Source organism: Chelon labrosus, assembly GCF_963514085.1.
Source record: "Chelon labrosus genome assembly, chromosome: 16".
Lineage (NCBI taxonomy): Eukaryota > Metazoa > Chordata > Actinopteri > Mugiliformes > Mugilidae > Chelon > Chelon labrosus.
In genome coordinates, this window is record NC_140349.1 from 3,135,991 (window position 1) to 3,159,064 (window position 23,074).

The 23,074-nt window shown below is 41.0% G+C and overlaps 1 protein-coding gene across 1 annotated transcript in view; it reads right to left on the bottom strand.

Moving 5' to 3' along the window:
- Positions 1–6,321: 6,321 nt before the first annotated feature.
- The window catches only part of dbpa (D site albumin promoter binding protein a), a 32,906-nt gene continuing 16,153 nt past the window's right edge, over positions 6,322–23,074 (bottom strand). Inside the window, exons 4-5 of the mRNA XM_084563599.1 lie at positions 13,251–13,504; positions 6,322–11,307 (exon numbers count right to left, since the gene is read on the bottom strand). Coding sequence (XP_084419725.1) covers positions 11,092–11,307; positions 13,251–13,504 — 470 coding nt within the window. The 3' untranslated portion in view covers positions 6,322–11,091. The remainder of the gene's footprint in view (positions 11,308–13,250; positions 13,505–23,074) is intronic.

Below are 23,074 nucleotides of genomic sequence, written 5' to 3' on the forward strand. Positions count from 1 at the left end.
GGTGAGGAAACTTGATCCGGTCACTGGAAACACAAGTTCACACAAGAATGATGTGCAACTCCTCAAATCTCTCCAAAGACATTTCCCCAAATTAAAGTGTATTAAAGTATATGATGACAGATGATTTTCGCTGCCGCCAGGAGACAAAATACATCTAATCATCCAAAATGAAGTGGAGTGAATTATCTCCTGCTTTGTTACTCAACTAAAAACACAGTTACTTAAGTTTTAATTGCACAATTAATTCACTGAAGGAAGGAAAACAAACTTGTGTCCTGAGAAATAAGGTCATTTTAACTTGGTAAACAAAGCTCAAAATCAATTAACACAAACTGATTCAGAGGCGATTGCACACTTACTGCTGGTGGAAGGAGTCTTAAGTTCTGTTTAATGTCTTGTAGCTCTGGTAGAAGTTGTAATTAACGTTATCATAAGATTCATTCATGGACTAAATTTAGTCAGCTACTAGAAAATTAAATCAAATCAATCCATGAGACAGTCTTATATAAGCAACAATTAAGTTATTGGTGTTATGTGGTTTTATTTCAATGCGTAGTTTTAACCACCAGCCACCAGGAGGCGCTGTAGCTTCCTCCAGCATCACTTTAACCTTCATTACACCTCCATGACGCTTTTCTGTCTCTAAAAACCTAAAAACCCAGCAGAGACAAACACACACAGGTACATGTGTTGCATCTGTGGTCGTCACTGCAACCAAGGAGAATGAAGGGATGGCAGCAGAGGTGCCTCAACAACAAATCCACAAATAAATACCTGACCCTAACCAGAACTATAACCCAATGGTGACCTTTACCCTAAAGCCAAGTCTGAACAGGTTTTAACCCTGAAACACCAAGAACAAGCACTAAGGTGACAGGATGTTTGTTTTTCGAGTATTTTTCCAGCTTTGCTTCTGTTGGGTCATTCTTTAGTTGCCTCCTACCTTGCGGCAACTCCTCCCTCCTGTCTTAAACAAGACTACAGCCAATCCCCAGCTGGTAGATAAGTATGTTTTATGCCTGCATGAGAGGAAATAACTCTTTAAACCAGCAGGTGGCAGTGATATTCATCATTCAAAAGGGTAAATAGGAAGAGCTACTGTTAGCTGGGAAGCTAGGACGAGCTACTATCAGCTGAGAGGTTAGGACGAGCTACTATTAGCTGGGAGGCTAGGATGAGCTTTTGTTAGCTGGGAGGCTAGGACGAGCTTCTATTAGCTGGTAGGCTAGGACGAGCTTTTGTTAGCTGGGAGGCTAGGACGAGCTACTATTAGCTGAGAGGCTTGGACGAGCTTCTATTAGCTGGGAGGCTAGGATGAGCTTCTATTAGCTGGGAGGCTAGGACGAGCTTTTGTTAGCTAGGAGGCTAGGACGAGCTACTATTAGCTAGGAGGCTAGGAAGGGGGGACAGCAGCAGCGTAGTCTCAACAAATCCACAAATAAATACACTGATTTAATAACATTATAATTAAAGTATTAGTAATTAGAACTGTTTTATTTGTCTGATAATTCTCCCAAAAAACAAACTTAATTTTAACCAAATATTTAAAGAAAAAGAGATGAAGATCATAACGAGACAAGACACTTGAATTCTGCTAGATATGTTCATTTGCTCACATTGTGGGAACTTAAGGTGCATATTAGGATCATGATACGGTAACTTTTAATGTTTTACATTTACTGTCAGGTTTTGACATTAACATTTAATTCTGGTCCATTAAATGTCACTTTTTATTCTATATATAATGTGTGTGATACATTTAAGTGTTTGGTTACAGAAACTGATGTTTTCAATAAATATATTTATTATTCCTGCTTGAAAATATCAAATGTTTGAACTAATGGTGTTAAATGACAGGTTTTAATGTTCACTGACATTATTATAGTGTCCAGTTTAAGCAGTCAGAACATTAAAGACAGTTTCCCTGTGTGATATCACAATGGGTTAAAGAAACCAGTTTCCTGTGAAGTGATGGAAACTCGTCTGTGGATGTTTGTCTCTGCAGGAGGAAGGTCAGACATCTGGTTTCCATTTCGACGCGAGGTGGAACATTAAACTCACCTCTCACCCAGTTCTGCTCTGAAGATGACACGCACACAGGTGGAATCACAACGTGGAAGCGTCAGTTCTCCTCGTGCTCTCGTACTTCTTCTGTTCTCCTTCATATTCTGAGACAAACATCCTCTCTCCTTCTTCAGCGTTACAGAGAAGGCTTTTTTTGCTAAACCAAGACACAAACATCAATATTACATTTCTTTTGAACTTTTATTAGTTTGTCTATTCTTTCCTTGCAGCACATTGAGAATGCACACACATATTCACCCGTAGTCCGTTTACATCGACGGGTTCTGTACCAATTTTTTAAAATCAACATTCAAGATGTTTATTTTCACACTAAAAACACAATGAGAGATTGTTTCTTAGCAAGTCTCCTTTAAATAAAAGAAAGTCAGGTCACTCAGTTGGTGAGGACGGACAGCTCTGAGCAGATTTAAACCAACTCCACACTACTTCCATTTCTTAATGATGGATTTAACCGAATTCTGAGGGATGTCCAGTGTCCAGATTTATACTTTTCTTGAAGTGTTCTTTTGTCTTCATGTTTTAATTGCAGTAGGAACATTGATGGACCAGAGACTGGACCTTCTTCTTCTCGTATTATGGCGGTTGACAAACAACTTATGCTGCATTACTGCTACCTTCTGAACTGGAGTGTGGATCAGAATGATTTTAAATTCTGTTTCTTAGCCCAGTTTTCTCCAAATACTTGAATACTGACCTGTATCCCACACATCCTGAATTCAACTGCAGCAGTTCTTTTTTCTCCAATCTGATCTGTTGTTCTTTCATTTTTTCTTTTAACATCTGTCTTTGTTGTTTATGGTTCAGTTTAAGTTTGTACAACCAAAACACATCCTTGTGATGAGGTCCTCCTCTTTCCTCCTTCTGCATACTTCCCTCATTGCCCCTACCTGTCTTTGGGTATCATAGTAATGCCAGAGAATGTCTAATAAGGGGAGAAGTTCCACTCTCAGTGAACTTCCGGCTTCTGAACTGTTCGTTACAATGGGACTTAATAGAGAGTGGCGAGGCTCTCCGTAGACGGGGTCTGGTAATGCCTACCTTTATTTCCCTTGTCCCGTTCCTGTTGCCAGTTTTCCTTCATTTCCGTTTTAATGTACTCTACTTCCATGTTTATTTCTTCTTTCCTTGTTGCATACCTGTCTGCTAATTCATTGCTTTCAACCCCTATATGTGATGGAGCCCAGATAAACTGTAACACTGTGTCTGCTTTTTGGATTCTGAATATCATCCGTAAAAATCTCCAAAATGAAGTCCTGTCTTGATTCTGAACCTCCCACACACAGGTGTTTCATCAGCTGCACTCAGGTGATCTCCATTTCACTAATTGTGACACAGCAGGCATCAACTAATGCTGCGTTCAAGAAAGCTGGGATGTTGGATTTATCCCAGACCTCCTCTCTTTTTAACATTAGGCTACACTTCATCTAATAACTTTATGTAGAGAGATTATAGCGACATATCCTCACGCAAAAGTCATGCTGTGTAATATGATGATATCTAGTATGATCAAAAACAGAAACAGAAACATTCATGGTGTGCATTGAGCATTATAGAGGGTGAATATTCATGCAAACACTTATTTTACACTTTAGATTTTTATTTGAATTATTAGTTTTCACTTTTACAAAAATGTACCATGATGTCATGTGTAAAAGCAACAGAAGGAGATACCGTCCAGTGTCCTTCCAGCATCTCCCACATCTTTACCTTCCAGTCAAACACAGACGAATGGAATGTGCAGGAATTTATATATAGACGTGATAAATCTGCTGCGAGGTGAGCGCAAAATAAATCATACGTGTGCATCTCTGGAAAGAAAAGCACGTTAAGGATATTCCCTAACGAGACGAGGCAAGCGGTGGTTGAGGCGACAAACTTCACAAGGCAGGAGAGTAAAAGCAAAAACCGAGCTTTACTCACAGAAGCTCAGAAGATAAAGGAAACACGAGGGAGCAGGAAGAGACAGAAACTAATCTGGTATATATATATATATATATATATATATATGTTGTATAGTGCAGAGACTGATGGAACAGGTGAGGAGAGGAGCAGGTGGAGATGAGGTAATAAAGCAGGAGAGAAATCAAACCACTGGTCTGAAGAGGCGTGAGAGTTGGATCAGGAGAAACAAACTGAACAACCTGTTTAACCTGAACAAGGATTAGCTACCACAAGCCCCACTGTTCTCTGGGACCCGACCCCCCAGACCCCCCACATGCTGATCGTGGAGCAGCTCGGCACAGCCCGGCCTCCTAGCACGCCACCAGCTTGGGCAGATGGTCTGCGGCATGACGAGGGGGAGCCGGTGACGCAAACATCGACGAACGAACAGCTGAAACAACCCACCACGTACAGGTGGTGGGGTGATCCACTCCCACTCACACACACTCACTGGGATGGTGTATGTTATGTAACTCAATTTGAAGAGGGGGGGCTTAACTGTCCAATATGCAGGACTTCCACCATTCGTAGTCATGGAAACACACACAAAGCTGCACATGCTGCACATCACATGTCCAGGGAGGCTGTCAGAAGGGTCTGACTGCCTCCCAACGGTCCGCGGCTGCACTCTGACTAAAGGATTCAGTTTATTATTCAGCGTCTCACGCATACGAGCAGCAGAGGGAAGAACAGAGGAGATTATCACATGATAAATGCATGACATTCTAGATATACAGCTTTAGAAGCATCGCCGCCACAGAGACGCAAACTACTTTTCTATAATCAGTCAGGCATTGTGTCGGAGTGAGCAGAACGTGACGGATGCTGCAGTGAAGACTTCCTGTTGAGCAGAGGAACAAGCAGCAGCCATGGTGGACGGTCAGCAAAGGCATTTAAACACGTTTATTAAAGTCTGCGCAGGTTCTCAGTCCTCCAGGTCAAGGTTTATCCTAAAGAAAGAAGCTGGAACAAGAGTAGTTGGACTTGTAGAGCTTCTTGAAGACGCCTCATCCAAGTCTTCAGGTCTAAAAGACTGGTGGAGAGTTGCACATTCGTCTTTTAACAACCAGATGCTCGCCTGTAGTTGGAGGAAACTGTGATAAATGGTACTAAATCTCAAGGCGTGAACCCTAACTCCCACCAGTCTTTAAATACTGAAGAAACCCTACAGTTGCCCTTCCTTTAGATTGCATTTTGGCCATTTGTTAAAGAATATTGGCGATATTTCATTTTGTTCAAGTCTTAAACCAGCCAACAGAGCTTTCTAACTTTTTCTACCCAGACCCAAAACACAAGGGTTTGAGTCACGAGACTAAAAATATGAAATGTGTAAAGATCCATCTAAAATAATCCAATAAAACTGGACTGCAGCAGTTTAGAAAACACACAAGAAGATGAAAACTAAAGACTCGTCCACATAATATAGTGATCCACTCTCTTATATTCCTACTTAAAACAGTAATCTTTACAAATATTCTTATTTGTTTTCCATATATTAATGTTCAGTAATCACAGGTACACACAGTCTATTTTAATCCAGCTGCATCAACAGCGGTTTTTGGAATAATACCAGCCACAGTAACTGGTCTTATTCCCAACCCTATAAACCAGACGGTATTGTTGGGAGTCTCCTTACCCTCCATCCTTTGAGCTTTGGATTAGATATGTTATTAATTTTGGATTAAATTGGAAAAGATTAAATGCACAGATAAGTTTTACGAAGTACGGCAAACACATTTTCCGTCCATATCCAATAGTGACGCTGACTGTCTCCTTCATCCTTCTCATTTAGAGGATTTAGTTAGATGCATTTACATTCTTTATGTACTTACAGTTGTACCACGTCTGTGTGTCAAAGAGATGAACTGAAATCTACTGTAGACGTACTTTATTTGATATAATTCTATTCCATTACTCAACATGTACAAGGTTGACACAGTATGGCAAAGAAAATTAATATTTACACATGTATTCACATTTTCCTTTTTGCATTGTTTTAGTTAAAGTCGAATCATTCATCATCAATGCTCACCTCCTGAGCTTGGTGCATGCAGAACTAGTATTAATTTATTATTGTTTGTGTTTTGTCTTATTTGGTGTTGGGTTGATGTACATAACAAGTGTTTCATTAGATGCTGTCAGCTCTAAATAGACTCTTCCTGTCAATCACCTAATCATTTTAATCAGCTGGTTGCCCCCGTCAGTTGTGAGATTTTGGAGCCTTAAGTGGACTCTTCATACGTTGCATTAAATAATAAGTGTCAGATCACACAGCAAGACATCAGAAAAGCTCTGTCAGTGAATAAGGATTAGCCTTTATTTGTGTTTGGAGGGAGAAAAAGACAACATATGCCATCGTCTCTGTGGACAGCACACAATATTGGTGAGGAGTCGGGGATAGTGTTGCTCTCATGGGACTCGTAGTTCATAACAGTCAGTCACAACAAGGAGAAGTTAGCTGAGAATCCACAAAAGTTGAAGAAGAAACAACAAGGCTGTGTACATTATTGTTATCGTCATCATTATTATTGTTGTCATTATTACCCGCAATGCCGTTTCATGGTACAGCAGCAAAGTGTCGCTGCCGCCGCGTGAGGGTTGGTTGGGCCTCAAACGCCCCCCCACCGCCGCCAGAAGAAAAAGTTGTAGCACGCTCAACATCACAGTTACATAGAAAAATAGCACTGTCAAAAAAGATTCTGAAACGTCTGTGAAGAAAATCCCCAAATCCCAGGTATCAAAAGAAAAACAGCTTCCTGAATCCATCCACAGATGGAAGCGTAAGAAGCTCTGAGACTTTTCTTCCAGGGATTTAAAAGTTTGTGTCTCAGATTTAAACATATTCCCAAAAAGAAGACAAGAAAAAGGAAAATATATTTATATATATATATATATATATTTATATATACCAAGGAGAGACCTACAACTCCCATAATACACCTGGGGCTCTGTTAAGTCTCTGTCAATAGTCACAACAGCAAACAGGCTCATGGGAAATCAAGTGAAAGTTGGTCTTGGGAATCAAAGGAGGGATTAATGTGAGAATCAAATCACAACTTCCCCTGCAGAAACAAAGCCGATGCATAAAAGCGACTGAAAAGAAATTTAACAACAAGAACAATCATACATAATACTTGCAACTGTGACGACTGTATAGCAGATAACAAGAAGTAGAGTTTAATTGTAAATAAAAACATGACACTTCTGTATAGCCGTCCAATAAGCCCCGCCCCCATTTAGCGACTGTCCAATCACAAGTAGGAGCTGCCGGCCCATCAAGCAAATTTTTTGTTTTTGGTAACAGTTTTCGTGTTTTAGCTAGCAGGCTAAGAGAACAATCAAATGAAAGTGTAGTTGATGTGTAACTAGCTAGCTAGCTAGCTACATAACTAGCAGTTACTAATCACTTTTAACCTATAAAATGATAGGGAAGCATCCACTACAGTCCAGATTGTGGTGCTGTAGTAATGTGTTCAATTCTGGCTAGACGTTGTTAGCACATTCCCAAATCTGGTTACAAATGACGTCCTCAGAACAAAATGGCATCCATTTCCTCCATCTTTTGGCTTCACCTTTGTACAGTGGAGGGGGAGGTGGCACGTTGTTTGTCTTTATGTAGTTCCACATTGAATTAAACTCTCAATTAAAACAGCTGTCACTTTTGGGCCAACACTCGAAAATGAACTCCATTACCATATCTTTTTTTTTTTTTTTTAACAAACAATTAGCCCGCTAGGACGTTCTTCGAAGAAATTTAGCTAACGTTAGAGTCTTCCTGCTTTGTCTTTACTGTTGTCCAACGAGGTTAAATTGAGTTGCATTTTGCAAATTTGTTTTTCTCACGTAGTACGTGAACATGACAGTAGCCCGCCAAGTGTCTATTGTGTATTTATTACAGGCTAGACTTTGTTAGCATGTCCCAACTCTGGTTACAAATGACGTCCTCTATGTTTTGGCTTCACATTGGGAGGAAGTGGTGGCACGTGGCTCATCTTTATATACAGTCCAAAGTTCCATATTGAATGAATTTTAGCAAACAATTAGCCTGCAAGGTACGTTGTTTGAAGAAATGTAGCTAACGTTAGCGTCTTTCTGCTTTGTTTTGTTAGAGTTTATGGAGTCTGTTGGAATCTCCAGCTACTAGTGAGCAAGAAAACTGGCGGCAAGTCTTTACCATCATTACTTTCCCTTGCATAGTAGGTGAATATGACATTAGCATGGCAAGTATTGTGTATTTGTTACATGATTCTAAAACTACAGTTCTTCTAAACATGTAAAGTAAGAAACTTGACATCTAATGCAAAGTTAAAATATTTAGTGTTTAGCTTATTTGATCCTGAAACATAAGTTTTCTGATGTTAGCCACCCACCTGCCATTCAAAGAGGCCACATCCTTAATTACACACAAATTTAAGCTATTACATGAATGTAGTAATAGAGCTATAGAGACCAAAACACATTTCTGTTCCAGGCTGTAAACATGTTTATTTCTGCTCTAAAGTTAAACATTTTAACACGGAGATCTGTGTGGATTTTGGAGCCTCGAGTGGACATCGGAGGAACTGCAGCCTTGATGTTAGCTAGCTGTTAGCTAGGTTGTTAAATGTTGTACAGCTACTAAAACAACTTGTAAAAATACCACGGTTGCAATTGTAAACTGTATATGTCTAGTTTTTAAATGCAAAGCTTAACAGGCATAGCAACAGTGACCGTGAGTGGGCGGGGCTTAGCGGACGGTCAGGTGGTTTGTGTTTGAGTTTTATTTGTTTTTTTGTCCCATGCTGGTGAGTTAGTAGCAAAGTGGGTCTAAAACTGAATCATAACAATAAAACCCAAGAGGAAAAATAAAATATAGCCACCCCACCCTGCCCTCTGGAAAAAAAATAAAATAATAAATCAAACCACAAATTCTGTGATCGGATCAAAGACGTTTTTTTGTGTGTGTGTGTTTTCTTTAATATGCGTATTTAATACCTCAGACAAAAACACCTGAGAAAAAAACGACAAAATGATTCCAATGGGTTTTTCTGTAATATATTCAATTATGTATATTACAACTATAATCACATAATTCAAGCATATATCATATACACATATATATCTAGTGAGAGAATAGTTCAATATCAATAGTACAGTTGTATGGTACAGTAGCAACAGGGTGCATTTCTCTTTCTCATTGGGTAAAGTTTGAGGGAGAGGTATAGACAAGTGTAAATCTATATACGATTTATCAATACAATATGCAACAAAAGAAAGGAAATATCAACTAAAGAGAAGGAATAAAAGACAAAGAAAGGGTATAGGCAGTTCAGTACTGTGTTTGAGATGGCGGTAGTGTTTCTAAAGTGTGTTTGCATATGTGTGTGATTGGGATTCGTGATTTGTATGTGCACATGTGTGTGTGTGTCAGGTGGAGGATCAGATCAGATCAGCACCATAGAAGTCCATAACAACATCAACGACAATAAGAAGAATAAGAATAATAAGGGTTAAAAACCTGGGTGAGGGCTGTGCGTGTCTGTTTGTTTGTGTGCGTGCATGCTGAAGGTTTCAGTCACTGTTCCATCTGAGCAGGTTTCTTGTTTTTTGTTTTTTTGCACTTCCTGGACACGATCGAGGAGCAAAGAAAGAACGACCAGCGATCGGGAACAGAGTTGAAAGTTTGCAAACACAATTCACCGAACTCAGAGCAAAAAAACCTCCGCCGGCGGAAAGAAAACCTTCCGCGTAAAACATCTGCTCGCGTCCAGCTGCTCTCATGGCTAATTATACTTCCTGTTTTTTCCTGCACCTTCAAAAAAAAAAAAACAAATTCAAAAAAATTCAAAAAAAATAATGAACTCAAAAATAAACTTAAAAAGCCCTGCGATTATTTCAGATTCAGACGCGGAATCAAAGAGAAGGAAACAACTCAAGTGCTCGAACGAGATCACGAGGAGAAAAAAAAAAACAACACAAAAATTTCTTAAAACTATACAATTTTTGTTTCTTCCTCTCTATATCACACCCCTCATTTGTTTTTGTTTTTTTTGTTTTCTTTCCAACACCGGAAACAATCGTTACTAAGATACCTCGCCTTGTGTGAAATACCTGATTCAACCGGGATACATTCTCTGTTCCGCCTCCGCCTCCAACTAACCAGCTCTGTAAAATTGAAAATAGATAATTTGTTGTATTTTTTTTTGTTTTTTCTTCTTGTAGAGATAAAGAGCTGGGAGGAAAAGCGCTTTATGTGGCCCCGCGACCGTCCAGCTAACAGCCCCTCCCCGCCCCCATATATAAAATATACAAAAGATTATCTCCAAAATCCTCCTCCGCCTCCTGAATAACCTCTGCTAATAGAAAAATATACAATAATCCTATGTCAAAATCTCTTTGCGTTATGGACGAATACCCTGCGCCTCTTCCTCCTCCTCCTCCTCCTTCTTTCGCCTCCTCTCTTTGCTGGACTAGTCTCGCCTTCCTGCCCAGTTCAAAAAAATATACATGTTTTTATTCTTCTTCTTCTTCTTCTTCTGTAGAAAAAAAATTACACATCTGACCTCTCTTGGCTTGTGTCCATGCCTTTGAGCTTGAAACTTCACTGGCATATTGTGTAATCTGATGAACACCCTGTTTGAACTGGCCGGAGTACGAGCAGGCCCTGAACGCACTACCTGCAAAAAACGCCGTGCGACGCCGGGCGCAAGCACAGCACCGAGGGGTGACGAAAGCTGCCCGAGGTGTCACGAGGTGATTACAGTACGTTGTGTGTGGATTCAGCCAAGCAGCATGTACAAAGAGAGTCAAACCGGAAAGGAAAAATATGGCGTCGCTGTGCTTTCCTGTCATGACATCCTGAAGCACAGCGTGCGCGCTAAAGCCCACTTTTTTGTTTGTTTTTTTCTTGTGTTTTTTGGTGTTTGCGCCCGGTGTTGCACGCTGCTTACTGCAGATCTACGTCCGCCTTTTCCATCTCGCCATTTCAACTAAAGTGCAGCTATTGTTGGGTTGGCCTTTTGTACCCTTTTCTCAAACCCTTTTCCCCCTCCCGCAATCATCTTTTCTTCTTTCTTCTCCTTCGCCTCACAAGTCTCCGTGCCGGCTCTCGTACTTGTTGATGATGTTCCTGCAGCGGCCCAGCTCTTTCCTCATGTCGGCCACCTCTTGGCGCAGGGCGGCGTTCTCCCGCTCCAGGAAGGCGGCGCGCACCGAGATCTGGTTCTCCTTCAGCCGCCGGGCGTCCCGCGAGCGCTTCGCCGCCTCGTTGTTCTTCACACGCCGGCTCCAGTACTTCTCGTCCTGTCGACGTCGGCGGCGGTGTGGTATGTTGGGGTGTGTGGGGAGGAAAGGCGGAGGGGAGGACAGCACAAAAAAAAAAGAGGGGAGAGAGAATGGGATGAGAAGGGTCAGTTATGTGATGAGAAAGAGAGAGGACGTCAGGAGAGGAAGAAGGAGAGAGGAGCAAAGGTGGCAACAGCTGAATAGTCGCAACTACAGAACAGTAAAACATAAAGTCCTTTAATAAAAATGTCTGACCGACTAGCAGTGTAATCAGTTCTCAACGGAGAGACTCCAGACCAGAACATTTGTAGCTTGTGGAAGTTGGTTCTGACTTCCAGGCCAGATTGTATGCACTAAACCGACATCCAAGAACTGCCGGTGAATGAAGGCCGACCCTGACGTTGCCTCACCTACATATCCTGTGTCCAAAAAGTTGAACTTGAACGCACCACAAAAGCTAGAGATACGCCGTGATATGGTGACAGTAGAATAGTTACTATTAGCTGGGAGGCTAGAAAGCTTGGAAGATCTATTATTAGCTGGGAGGTTAGGGAGCTAGCTAGGGAGAGCTACTCTTTGCTGATAGACTAGGAGCTAGAAAGAGTTACCATTAGCTGGGAGGCTAGGGAGCGAGGGAGAGCTACTATTAGCTAGGAGGCTAGGACGGTAGAAGAAGCTACTATTTTGCTGGGGGGCTAGGAAACTAGGAAGAGCTATTATTAGCTTGGAGGCAAGAAAGCTAGGAAGAGTTACTATTAGCTAGGAAGCTAGGTAGTCTAATAGTAGCTTTTCCTAGCTTTCTAGCATCCCAGCTGATAGCATCTCAATGTAAAACCTAGGGCCTCAACAATGGAAGATGGCAGATTGTCAGCTTGGTGTTAGCAGCTACGGTTGCTTGCGAAGATTTGGTGTTTCATATTGAATAAAATGCCTTTTAAACCTCAGTCAGAAGCTGGTTTGTGCTTCTTGCTGGTAGTAAATGTCCATGGTATGAGAGGAATAATCCATCTATTACTATTTATACAGGGACACCACCTTGTGTCTTATTGCTAGGACACTTAAAAGCTCAAAGACAGACACAGACATGAAGGATTTCTGCAGAAGACATCTCTTAACTGGCGTTTAAACATGTGCTAAGAAACTACAACAGTAAAGACAATTGATGTGAGATGTAAGACAATAACAGCCCCAATGAATCTTCAGCTGTGCAGTTGTTTGTTAGTTTTGAAACATAAATTTGTCGGCTAACGAGGAGCTGTCTGGAGAAGAAACGAGGTGTTGCGTTAAACCCTTGGGCCTATAGAGCAAACTCTATGTAAACTCCGTCAAATAATTTTGTTTTTGCATCATCTTAAAGGAGGTCCAGGAGCATCAATGCAGCGCCGAGCTTCGTCTTTAACTTCGGCCACGGATCATTTCTCTGCAAACGTGCGTGCAAATGATTTATAAACACGGCAAGGTGAGCGCCTTCATCTCTCCATAAATAACAAACGCCTCAGGAGCTGCAGCTGCTCCACCGCTGAACTATGAAAGCATGAGCCATTGATCAGAGCTCCGTGTCTCTCTGTATCGCGCAATGAGCCCAGCGCGAAATATTTTTAGGACTCTCATTGGGAGGAATCGATACCGGTGGGCGTCACGCTCCTTTCCTCTCAAAAAAAACTTTATTTATTTAAGCAAGAGACACCATGTTAGTGCAGCGTGAATATTTCAAACAAAAAATGTAATAAAATACAAGTCTAAAGATGAATTTAGCTGAAATATTCTTGCTTCACTGTTTCTCTTACTTAAAAAATAAAAAATCCAGAATTTAGCTTCATCCAGACAATTTTCACATTTAAAAAGAAAAGACTGTAGCTCATTAAACTCACGTCTATTATTTTTATTAACTATTTATGTGGGAAGCTGCTTCTTTATGGATCTACAAGCAGTACAGCAATGGATTGTGGGAGATGTAGTACCTTCTGCTCGTTGGGAACCAGCATCTTGCGGGCCTTCTTGATCATGGGCTGGGGCTTCAGCTCCTCGTCGCTGAAGCGGTGCCGCCGTGGGTCGAACGCCTCCTGGCCCGGCACGCTGGACAGCGCCAGGTCCGCCGGGTCGGGGTCAAAGTTCACCATGATGTCGCTGTTGCCCTGGGTCGCCGCCGGAGGCCCGGGGGGCCCCGGAGGGCAGGTGGAGGAAGGTGACGGGTCCTGAGGCACCGCCTGTCCACCTGAGAGAGAGGACGAGAGAGAAGACGTTGAGATGACGACCGGTGTGTGAACAGGATTCATCAATAGCCAAGCTTCCATTTAAAATAATGCAAATGTAAATAGATATGACAAAATTAAATGATGATGATAAAAGAAAGGTGGAAATGACACAGACGGTCACATTCAACTCAAGTAAAAAACCTTTTTAGCAATATTTCATTTAAATTTATCCCCAGAAAGCTCATAAACAAGTAGTATAGATTCAGAAGTTCACATTAATGTGGAGATTTAAAACATTTGATCCAAAGAGGAGATTATTTTCACACGCTTTAATGATATTTCAACTTTATCTCTTCACATTCTCTCAAGTCTTTTAACCTCGGCACAAAACTACTTCGACTGGACGTCTGAACGAGTAATTAAGCCGCTGATTCTGCGTTAGCCGAGTCCGAACGGAGGCAGATTATGCTTCGTAAAGACGACTAAAGTGCCTCCTTCTTCTTTTTTCCCTTTAAAATAACATGAAGCTCTGACGGAATGAAGCGACGAATGTGTTTTTATCTGCTAATCTGTGTCGTGTGGTTGTGGTTTGATCAGAGACTTTGATTTGATTCAGTTAAATAAATCCTGCAGACAGTCAGTCAGACAGACTGACTGCGCATTAGTGTTTTCTTACACCGACAAAGACTGAAACTGTTCAACAGCGACGCTATGAACTAACTTGTGTTTTTTAGAGGCTCACATGTTCAGATGGAAACAGACTCTTTCTGTGTCTGATCTTTCTCCCTCTGACTGCTTTGAAGTCAGATGAGCAAAAAAAACAAAACAGACAGGATTTTATCAGCAGCTGAATCAAATCAATGTCCCTGATCAAACCACAGCAGATGAAGCAAGAGGTTCACCGTCTGAAACCGTTGATTTATAGCAGGAGAGTCTCCCGGTGGTGAAGTTTAATCTGCCTCCGTTCAGACGCAGCAAACACAGAATCAGCATCTTAATTACAAGTTTAGACGTCCAATCATCCTGGTTTTAGTTTCAGATTAAAACCCATCTGCCCCCCCTCCCCACCACAGAGACGTTGTTGTCACATGTTGGAGAGAGACTAACAAACCGAAGACAGGAAGACACAATCCAGAGCTCCCTGTCTCTGTCTCCGTCCTCTTTACAAGAACAACAACAGCAGCAGTTTAAAGCTGAAGCAGCTTCAGTGTCTCTGACAATAGAAATTTAAAGTTTGACTCTAATTTATAGGTTTTATTGGTCATTTATTCAGATATAGATGCCACATACGTTTACTTATCATTATTATTTAGACTTAGATAAACTTTATTGATCCACAAGGGAAATTGCTTGGTCACAGTAGATTAGTTGCACATAAAAAAGTAAAAGAAAGATTAAATAAAATAAAAATAGTATAAGAAAAAATGTGCAGAGTTAGCATATGAACAAATGTACAAGAAATAGAGACAGAAAAATAAATATTATATACATAGGAATGAGAGTAAGGTGCAGTAGTGTTCTAGTAGTAGTTTTCTAGTAATTATCTTGACTTTTTCTTTTAATTTGTAGTATTTTATTGAACATATATGCTAATAACGGCCTTTTAAAAATGGAATCAGGTCAATTTTACGTGCACATATTCTCATTTTTGTCCTTATTTAATGTTTTTATTCCTTCTTTTTATCTCCTGCGTGCAACATCTGCCGCTGCAAATTCCCCCGCCGCGGGATAAATATCTTACACAAAAGAAGAGGAGGCAGATAAATCGAAAGGATTCGTGTTGAACTGCATGTTGGGATGTTTGTTATGCCGGCCGATGAGAGAACCACTTTTAAAAAAAAAAAACACGTTTCCCCACATTTGACCTGCTTAAAACCTCTGGCAATGCAAAAGTCCTTCTCTAGATTTCTTGCTTTTACGTGATCGGATGATTTTGGATGCTACGCAAAGCGGTTGGCAAGTTCTTCTTATGATTTCAGGGCATTAAAAGAATCTAGTCTGTCATGGTTCATCCTCAGAGCAGCGGAGCCAGGAATGAGGCCCCTGGAGATGAGTTGACCATAAAGAGGATCACCCTATAGGAGACGGAGGACAGTACGTTCAAACTGAATTCTGCATGTAGAGGATGAAGGGTGGGACAAAGAAAAAAAACATCTCTCTTTTCTTGTTTACACCTTTGAAACTTTAAACTTTTAAATCTTGCATCTATCCATTTCCTTTCTCTGCTTATTTCAACTTGCAGCAGTGACACTGATTCGCCACCAGGTGTCAGTATTGAGCCAGACAAGGCGCTGAGCAGGGCAGCGGGTTCACATCATGCTGGATTTACAAGCCCAGGGTTTTTTTTTTTTTTTTAACCCTTCGTGGTGTCTGACATAAAAAATAAAAATCACTTGGGTGAAGCTCTGCAACGATCATACCTGCGACTAAGAAACGTAAATCCGCAGTAAATCCTGCAGAAATCATGTCTCTTCTTGCAGGATTCACCAGAGCAACCGTTACCACACGTGTGTTGGCAAAAAAATCTTAAAACTAAATAATAAAACATCAAAAATCCAGGAATCGGACGCACGTGAAGAGTCCTGGATCTTGACTGGGAGATCTCCCCCTGCAGCTACTCTGCACGAGCTTTGCTTTTCTGAATGCAGCACTTACAGAACCGAGAATAGTCCCGTCTATTTTCAGCCAGATCTCGGCTGCTTTTCTTGATATTTCTTTCCTCCATTTCTGTCTCTAGAAGCAGAGTGTGTCTTCTTCTTAAATAGACGTATATATTTATATGTTTTTTAAAAAAATATGTCAGTTGAGCAACCATCCAGTCCCAGTCAGACCCTCGTTGTGGCAGCATTTGTAAGCAGCATTTTTTTTTTTATAGAGCTCCAGGCTCCGTGCCACTGATTATAAATAACTGCAAAGCTGGAGACCAGTATCAAGCAAAAACAGTGGTGGAAAGATTTCACACACAAACTGAAAAGCTTAACTTGTGTGTATTTATTTTGTTGTGCTGCATCAAAATAAGGATTTATCCTTTCGTCAAATCACAGAAAACCAGACGTGACCTCAGCCGTCAGGGCCTTGGTGCACTGGAAGCGTTTTTTAAAACCGTAAATCAGACGCAGCAGCAGAAGCAGCAGCAGCACGACTGCCACTGCTGCGAGCCGTCACTCATTTTATTACTCCCGTCAACCGCAACGCCACAACCAAATCCTCCACAGGCCCAGGGGTGGGCTGAAAACACTTGACTGCACGCTGAGCCGCAGGAGTGGGTGGATGTGAACTTTGTGAATGGTGGTTTTCAGGTTTAAACTTGCGCTGAACTCTTGGGATAAAAATCTCCTTTACGTCCGATCGTTTGACTCCTCGCAGCAACCTCCGAGCTTCTGATCTGATTATGAAAACCCTGAAGGAGCAAAGGAGACTTTCGCCTACGCTTTACACAATTTGTTGAGCCGAACCATGTGAAAATATATCCCACATCTACCAGTGAAGGTCTTTCTTGATGCTCCTTCCTTTATCGTTATTATCCTTTCTTGCTGCTTTCTCTTTGGCCCACGTCTGAGTGGAAAAGCTGACTTTTCTCTATATCTGTTTAGCTGCAATCGGAGCAGGACTTGTAAACAAACTCATACGGTGGCTCCGGTCCTGCAGAGTTTTACATTTTTTGTCAGCGGCCATAAATTAAAATTCCTCTTCTCTGCTAAAATAAATAAATAAATGAATAAAAGGATGGGCCTGTGCAGACTGCTCTGTGCACGATCAGCTGACACAATGTAAATAATGCATAAACCAGGAGGATATCCGCTCTTAAGTTAAACACAGAGTAGAGAGCTGCAGAGGAAACTTTAATGATTGCTGAGGTTATATATTTAACAACTAACTTTGGACACAAATAGGAGGAGTAGAAGAAGAAAAAGAGACAAGCATTAACTTTAAACTTCCAGCTAAAGCACCAAACGACAGATAGAAGAAGTTAGCAAGTAGCTGGTGGACGTAGCTAAAAGATTTAGCAGCTCAGTGGCTGGTGGAGACCAAAAACAAGCAAAAAGAGAGATAGGCTACTTCACATATCGCAGCTACATCCATTCCAGCTGTTTTGATTTGTAAAAATGTTTCCATAAATATAATTTTAAACTTCCAGCTAAGCACCAAACGACAGACAGACAAAGTTAGCAACTAGCTGGTGGACGTAGCTAAAGGATTTAGCAGCTCACTAGCTGGTGGAGACCAAAAACGAGCAAAAAGAGAGTGAATACCTATAAAGATATATTCATCACACAAACTCCAGATGTTTCCACTGTAAGGATTTGATGCTTCCCTAAAGGATTTAGCAGCTAAAGAGACAAATGTTTGACTCAGCAGCTGGTGGAGACCAAAATCGAGCAAAAAGAGAGAGACTGCTTCACATCCTTCTACATCCTTTCTAACTGCTATTATTAATAAACAAAACACTCACTTTAAACTTCCAGCTAAGCACCAAACTACAGGCAAACAAAATAAGCAACTAAATGGAGGATGTTGCTAAAGGATTTAGCAGAAAATGTTTCGTTCGGTAGCTGGTGGAGACCAACAATGAGCAAAAAGAGAGTTAATACTTCACATATCTCATCTACGTCCCTTCCAGCTGTTTTTATAAGTAACAAAAAAATCTCCAAAAATATAAGTTTAAACTTCCAGCTAAGCACCAAACCACAGACAGACAAAGTTAGCAACTAGCTGGTGGACGTAGCTAAAGGATTTAGCAGCTCAGTGGCTGGTGGAGACCAAAAACGAGCAACACTTAGGATTTGATGCTTCCCTGTCAAAGAGCATCATTTGATTTTGGACTCATTATCACAGGATTTGGGATTATTTGACTCGATTTATAAATAAACCCCTTCATCCATACGTCCTCTATAAGCTGTGCACACGTTTATGTTTATGCACCATACATTCCTCTCATTATCCCTTCCATACGTCCTCTGGTCCATCTGTTTGTCCGACTCCCGTCAGATGAAGCGCTGCCGGCTTGATCTGACTCTCTGGCAGCTGGACGGGGGCTCTGATCCCAGATAAAGCCCAAAGCCCCAGTCCTAATAACAACCATTTTGGGCAAAAAGTTGAAAACGGTCCAAGAACATGGCTCCCGCTTTTCTGCTGGCTTCATTTCCTGTCTGAGAGCAGGAGCCATTTGGAAGAAAGCAGCCGTCGACTCATGGATCGTCTCTCTTCGCCGCTTTCATTAATTTAGCTGAGATTATGTGTTTTCTCTTCCCGCCCGTCAATCACCCTGCCTCCGAATATCGCTCGGCGTGTTGATTCAAGTAAAAGCCTGAAATCGTGCAGACTGCACGGTTTCAGGCTTTTACTTGAATCAACACGACACATACACCGCAAATTTGCAAATATGACTTTTAAAAAGGCCAATATACATGCAACAAAAAAAAAAAAACATAATGCTAAATCTGTGTTTTCTAGCAGAACTGGTTTACTAAACTAAATGTTAATGTCAAGATCTTTCAAGGTCTTTAAAGTCTAGGATTAGAGCTTCATAGAGTTTCACATTCAAGTCAAGAAACCCCTCATTTAAAACAGCTGCTGTATCATCTAAAAATCTCCAGCCGGGCAAAGCGCCTCAGGATCTGAAGAAGTGTTGATCCTCAAATGGAGCGTTCAGATGCGTACTGATGGATTTTTTTGGGAGTGGGAAGTCATTTTCACGGTTAATTTGCGTCTTTATAGTGGAATGATCCGTCCTTCGCTCTTTTGCTTCCATTTTTCTCAAATCACAGAGCGAGAAACATCAATTAAAGCATCATCAAATGACTTCATGCGATGTTTAAAGTGTCAAAAGCTGCAGTTCATCAAACTGTCCACTAGAGGCGCCGGCTCCAAACATGAGTCCGCATAGACCTAAATGTTAAAACCTTCACAGCAAGAGCTAATTCTAATACCAATAACAAACCATTTCGGCCAAAAGTTTGAAAACGATCCTGGATCACGGCTCCCGCTTCTGCCGGCCGGCGTCGTGGGCCGAGACGCCCACGGCTGCAGAAAATAGACGAGCCGAGGTTTGAGAGTCAGGTGAGCAACTCTTCCTTCCTCCTGACTAATCTCTTGTTTGATCTAACTATACTTTCACACCCACACACGACAAAAAGCTGAACACAACAAACCTCGCAGCTGCTCTCGGACAAAAACAAACGTTTTAACTTCTTTTTACGCTCCGTTTAAGCCTCCTCCTCTTTCAGCAAGTCGTTATGCAATAAAGGGAAACAATGCAATTACTATGAGAATAGTGATTATACTAATTACACAATGATGGAGGTAACAATTAACATCGACTCTGATCACAGTAATTACTGAGATTTTTTTCTACTTTTTCAGTTTTTTTTGGGTTATAGTTCAACACTTGAATCAAAACCAACTTGCTTAATGCAGGTGAACAGTCGGACCCCATTCGTCCCCAGATAGACTGTGACTAGTGAGACCCACAGCTGCTCTCATAATGAAACAATTATATGATAAACTCAGTCCTGCAACGTTTTAAAGAAGCATGTTGCAGTCATATGAACAATACCTAAGGTTGCATTGGTATTAGCAGTGCATACACCGATCAGCCACAACATTATGACCAGACTGGAGACGTGAATAACATTTAAACCATCTTGTGACAGTTCAATGTTCTGCTGGGAAACTTTTAGACCTGGCATTCATTGGTGTGGATGTTACTTAGACATGTAGCACCCACCTAGACTGGACACCCAGACTAGGCACCCCCACCCACCCCATAGCAATGACACTCCTTGATGGCAGCAGCCATCCCCAGCAGGATGCAGCCACAAAAACAGGAACAACTCAATAAACATGAAGAACAGCACAAGGTGTTGACCTGGCCTCCAAACTCACTAGATCCCAAACTGATCAAGTATCTGTGGGATGATCCACAGAGGCCCCTCCCCTCAAAGGCCCCCTACTAACAACATCCTGTTGCCAGACACCACAGGACACCCTCAGAAGGCCCATGTCCATTCTCTGATGAGTCCCACACAATGTCAGGAAGGTGGTCATAATGTTATGCCTGATCGGTGCATAAAGCTAGCATCAGTGATAGCAGTAGCAGTAGTAGTAGGAGTGCTTAATTTCCTGCTCGGTTTATTTCTGTTGCTGTCGACACGGAGGTGAACTTTGACCTCTGCCAGCAGCTGTTTGTTTCCAACAGAAAAAAATAAAATGAACGCATGAGCTGGAAATACAATACAGATGGAGAATGTGATGGAGGAAGTGTGTTACATAAGGAGGAGCTCTCTTCCTTTCAACGTAAACACTCCTCAAAGTTCAACTTAAACACCAGATCCTTCCTTCAGAGGGAGGGGGGGGTCCATCCGCCACTCGCTGGAGGCTTATATTCACAGACATATCACTGAAATCTGTTGATCCATTCATTTTGAGCCATAAAATATAAAAGTTAAAAAGGATCCTGGTGTTAATGTAAATTTAAATTGTGTTTTTTTATTTACTCTGAAGAGACTGGAAACCAAATCTTGCATTTAAAAGTGATGAATTAAACATTCTTGAACAAAGCTGTGCTTGAAGGATCATTCTGGATTTTGTCTTTGCAGCTTCATAGATGTTTTTGTTTGTCATAGATTACCGTAAATAGATTCTTTTGTTGGTTTAGGACTTTTGGTTGAATAAAACTAGACATTTAAAGCAGTTTCTTCGGAGGTCTGCACATGTTTAACTTTTGTTTTTCGCATTTTACTTACAAAAAGGTTTTATTCGTTAATTGCTCCACAAGTTTTTGGTCATTGGATCATTTTTAACTTTTATTTTTCACATTTTATTGACAAAATGTTTAATTGTTTAACTGCTCCACAACATACCTGGTTTAAAAGTTTATTTTTAGCTATATTTGGGAGTTTTGGTTGTACAGAAATAAACATTTAAAGATGTTTCTTTGGTCGTCAGAATATTTTTAACTTTTATTTTTTAATTTTTTTGACATATTATCTAATAGTTTTTATTTCAGGTCATCTGCACATGTTTAACTTGTATTTTTCACATTTTTATTTACAAAACATTTTATTTGTTAATTGCTCTAAAAGTCTTTTATTTTTCATATTTTTTTCACATTTAATTGACAAAAAGTTTAATTGTTTAACTGCTCCACAACTCTTAGAACATAAGTAGTTTGACATGTTATGTTTAGATTTATTTTAGATTTATTTTTATGAACATAAATGTGATTTGATGTAATTTGAAGACGTTACAGAAACATTTAAAAAGAAAAAACACATTTACTTAAATGATCTAATACATAATTCAAGAATTCAATTAGACTCCAATAAACAAACCAAAAAAATAAAAAAATAACCTCAAGCTGTTTTTACTTTTAATCGTTTTAAATCAGACTCAGATTTTATATTTGCATCGTTTACATTCGTTCTTCTTCTCTGTGAAATTTCACTTCACCGTCACAGACACTGAACACACACTCACTCACACACACACCCCGACACAGACACACAAACACACACACCCAGGCAGGCAGGCAGGCGTGGACTCGCCGCCACCGCACGCACAAACAAACCAAACCCAGCCAGACACGTGCACGTTCACATGAGTGTGCCAAAAAAAAACACCACAACACATGCACATGAAACAATCCAGCCCAGGTGACACATGCCCCACGAGACTTGTTCCCAGTGTCAACACACCGACAGGGAGTTATGTCACAGCAGTGATAGTAGTGACCTCCTCCTCCGCCTTCTCCTCCTCCTCCTCCTCCTCCTCCTAGTCCTCTAAGTCTTTCCAAATCACTGCTCATGCTCTGCCAATGGTCAGATCAGATTATAACACAGTGACTGGGCCTCTGAGCTCATGACCAGACATGTAAAGAAAACATCCCAGAGCCCAGCTTAACAGCAGACTTAATAAACCTGTTAGCTGAGTCTATGCTACCTAGCATTGGCTAGCTTTGTAAAAAACATGGAGGTCCTCTTTGAATGGACAGAGTTTCCAGACTGAGACTTGCAGACTTGCATGTGTGTGGTCCTAGATCAGATCTAGAACCTTAAGGCTCATTGAAGATACTGCAGGACGTAGACGCCGTAACCTACGTATGTAGCCTACGCTGGTACGAGACATTTATACTTGTGCGTTAGTCAGTCTGGCTCACTCTGTAATACCACCACCTAAACACTAGTTGGCGTCTCGTCTTCACCAACATTTTCTCCTCCATGTGTTCCATCTTTATTGATCCAAAACAATCAATCTGAATATTGAGATGGAGAAGCAGCCGGAAATACTAAAGAGGAAACTTGCTACTACTAAACGAACCAATCACAGCTCTTGGCGTAGTTCACAGGCTACGGCGTTTGGATTTGGGCTGTCACCGTAGAGTTACTGTTAAAGTCTACCTTCCTTACAACCACTGACTTTGATCGACGTGCTGAATCTTATGATATGATATTTCCATTGCTTATGAAGAAAAGCTGAAAGAGGAGCAGCACTAGGAATCTAACTCACAGCCACCAGCTGCAGATTCTACTCAGCACATCTGTAACTCTGGATTTGAAGTCACGGTTGTGTCGTAAATGATTCAAAAGTCA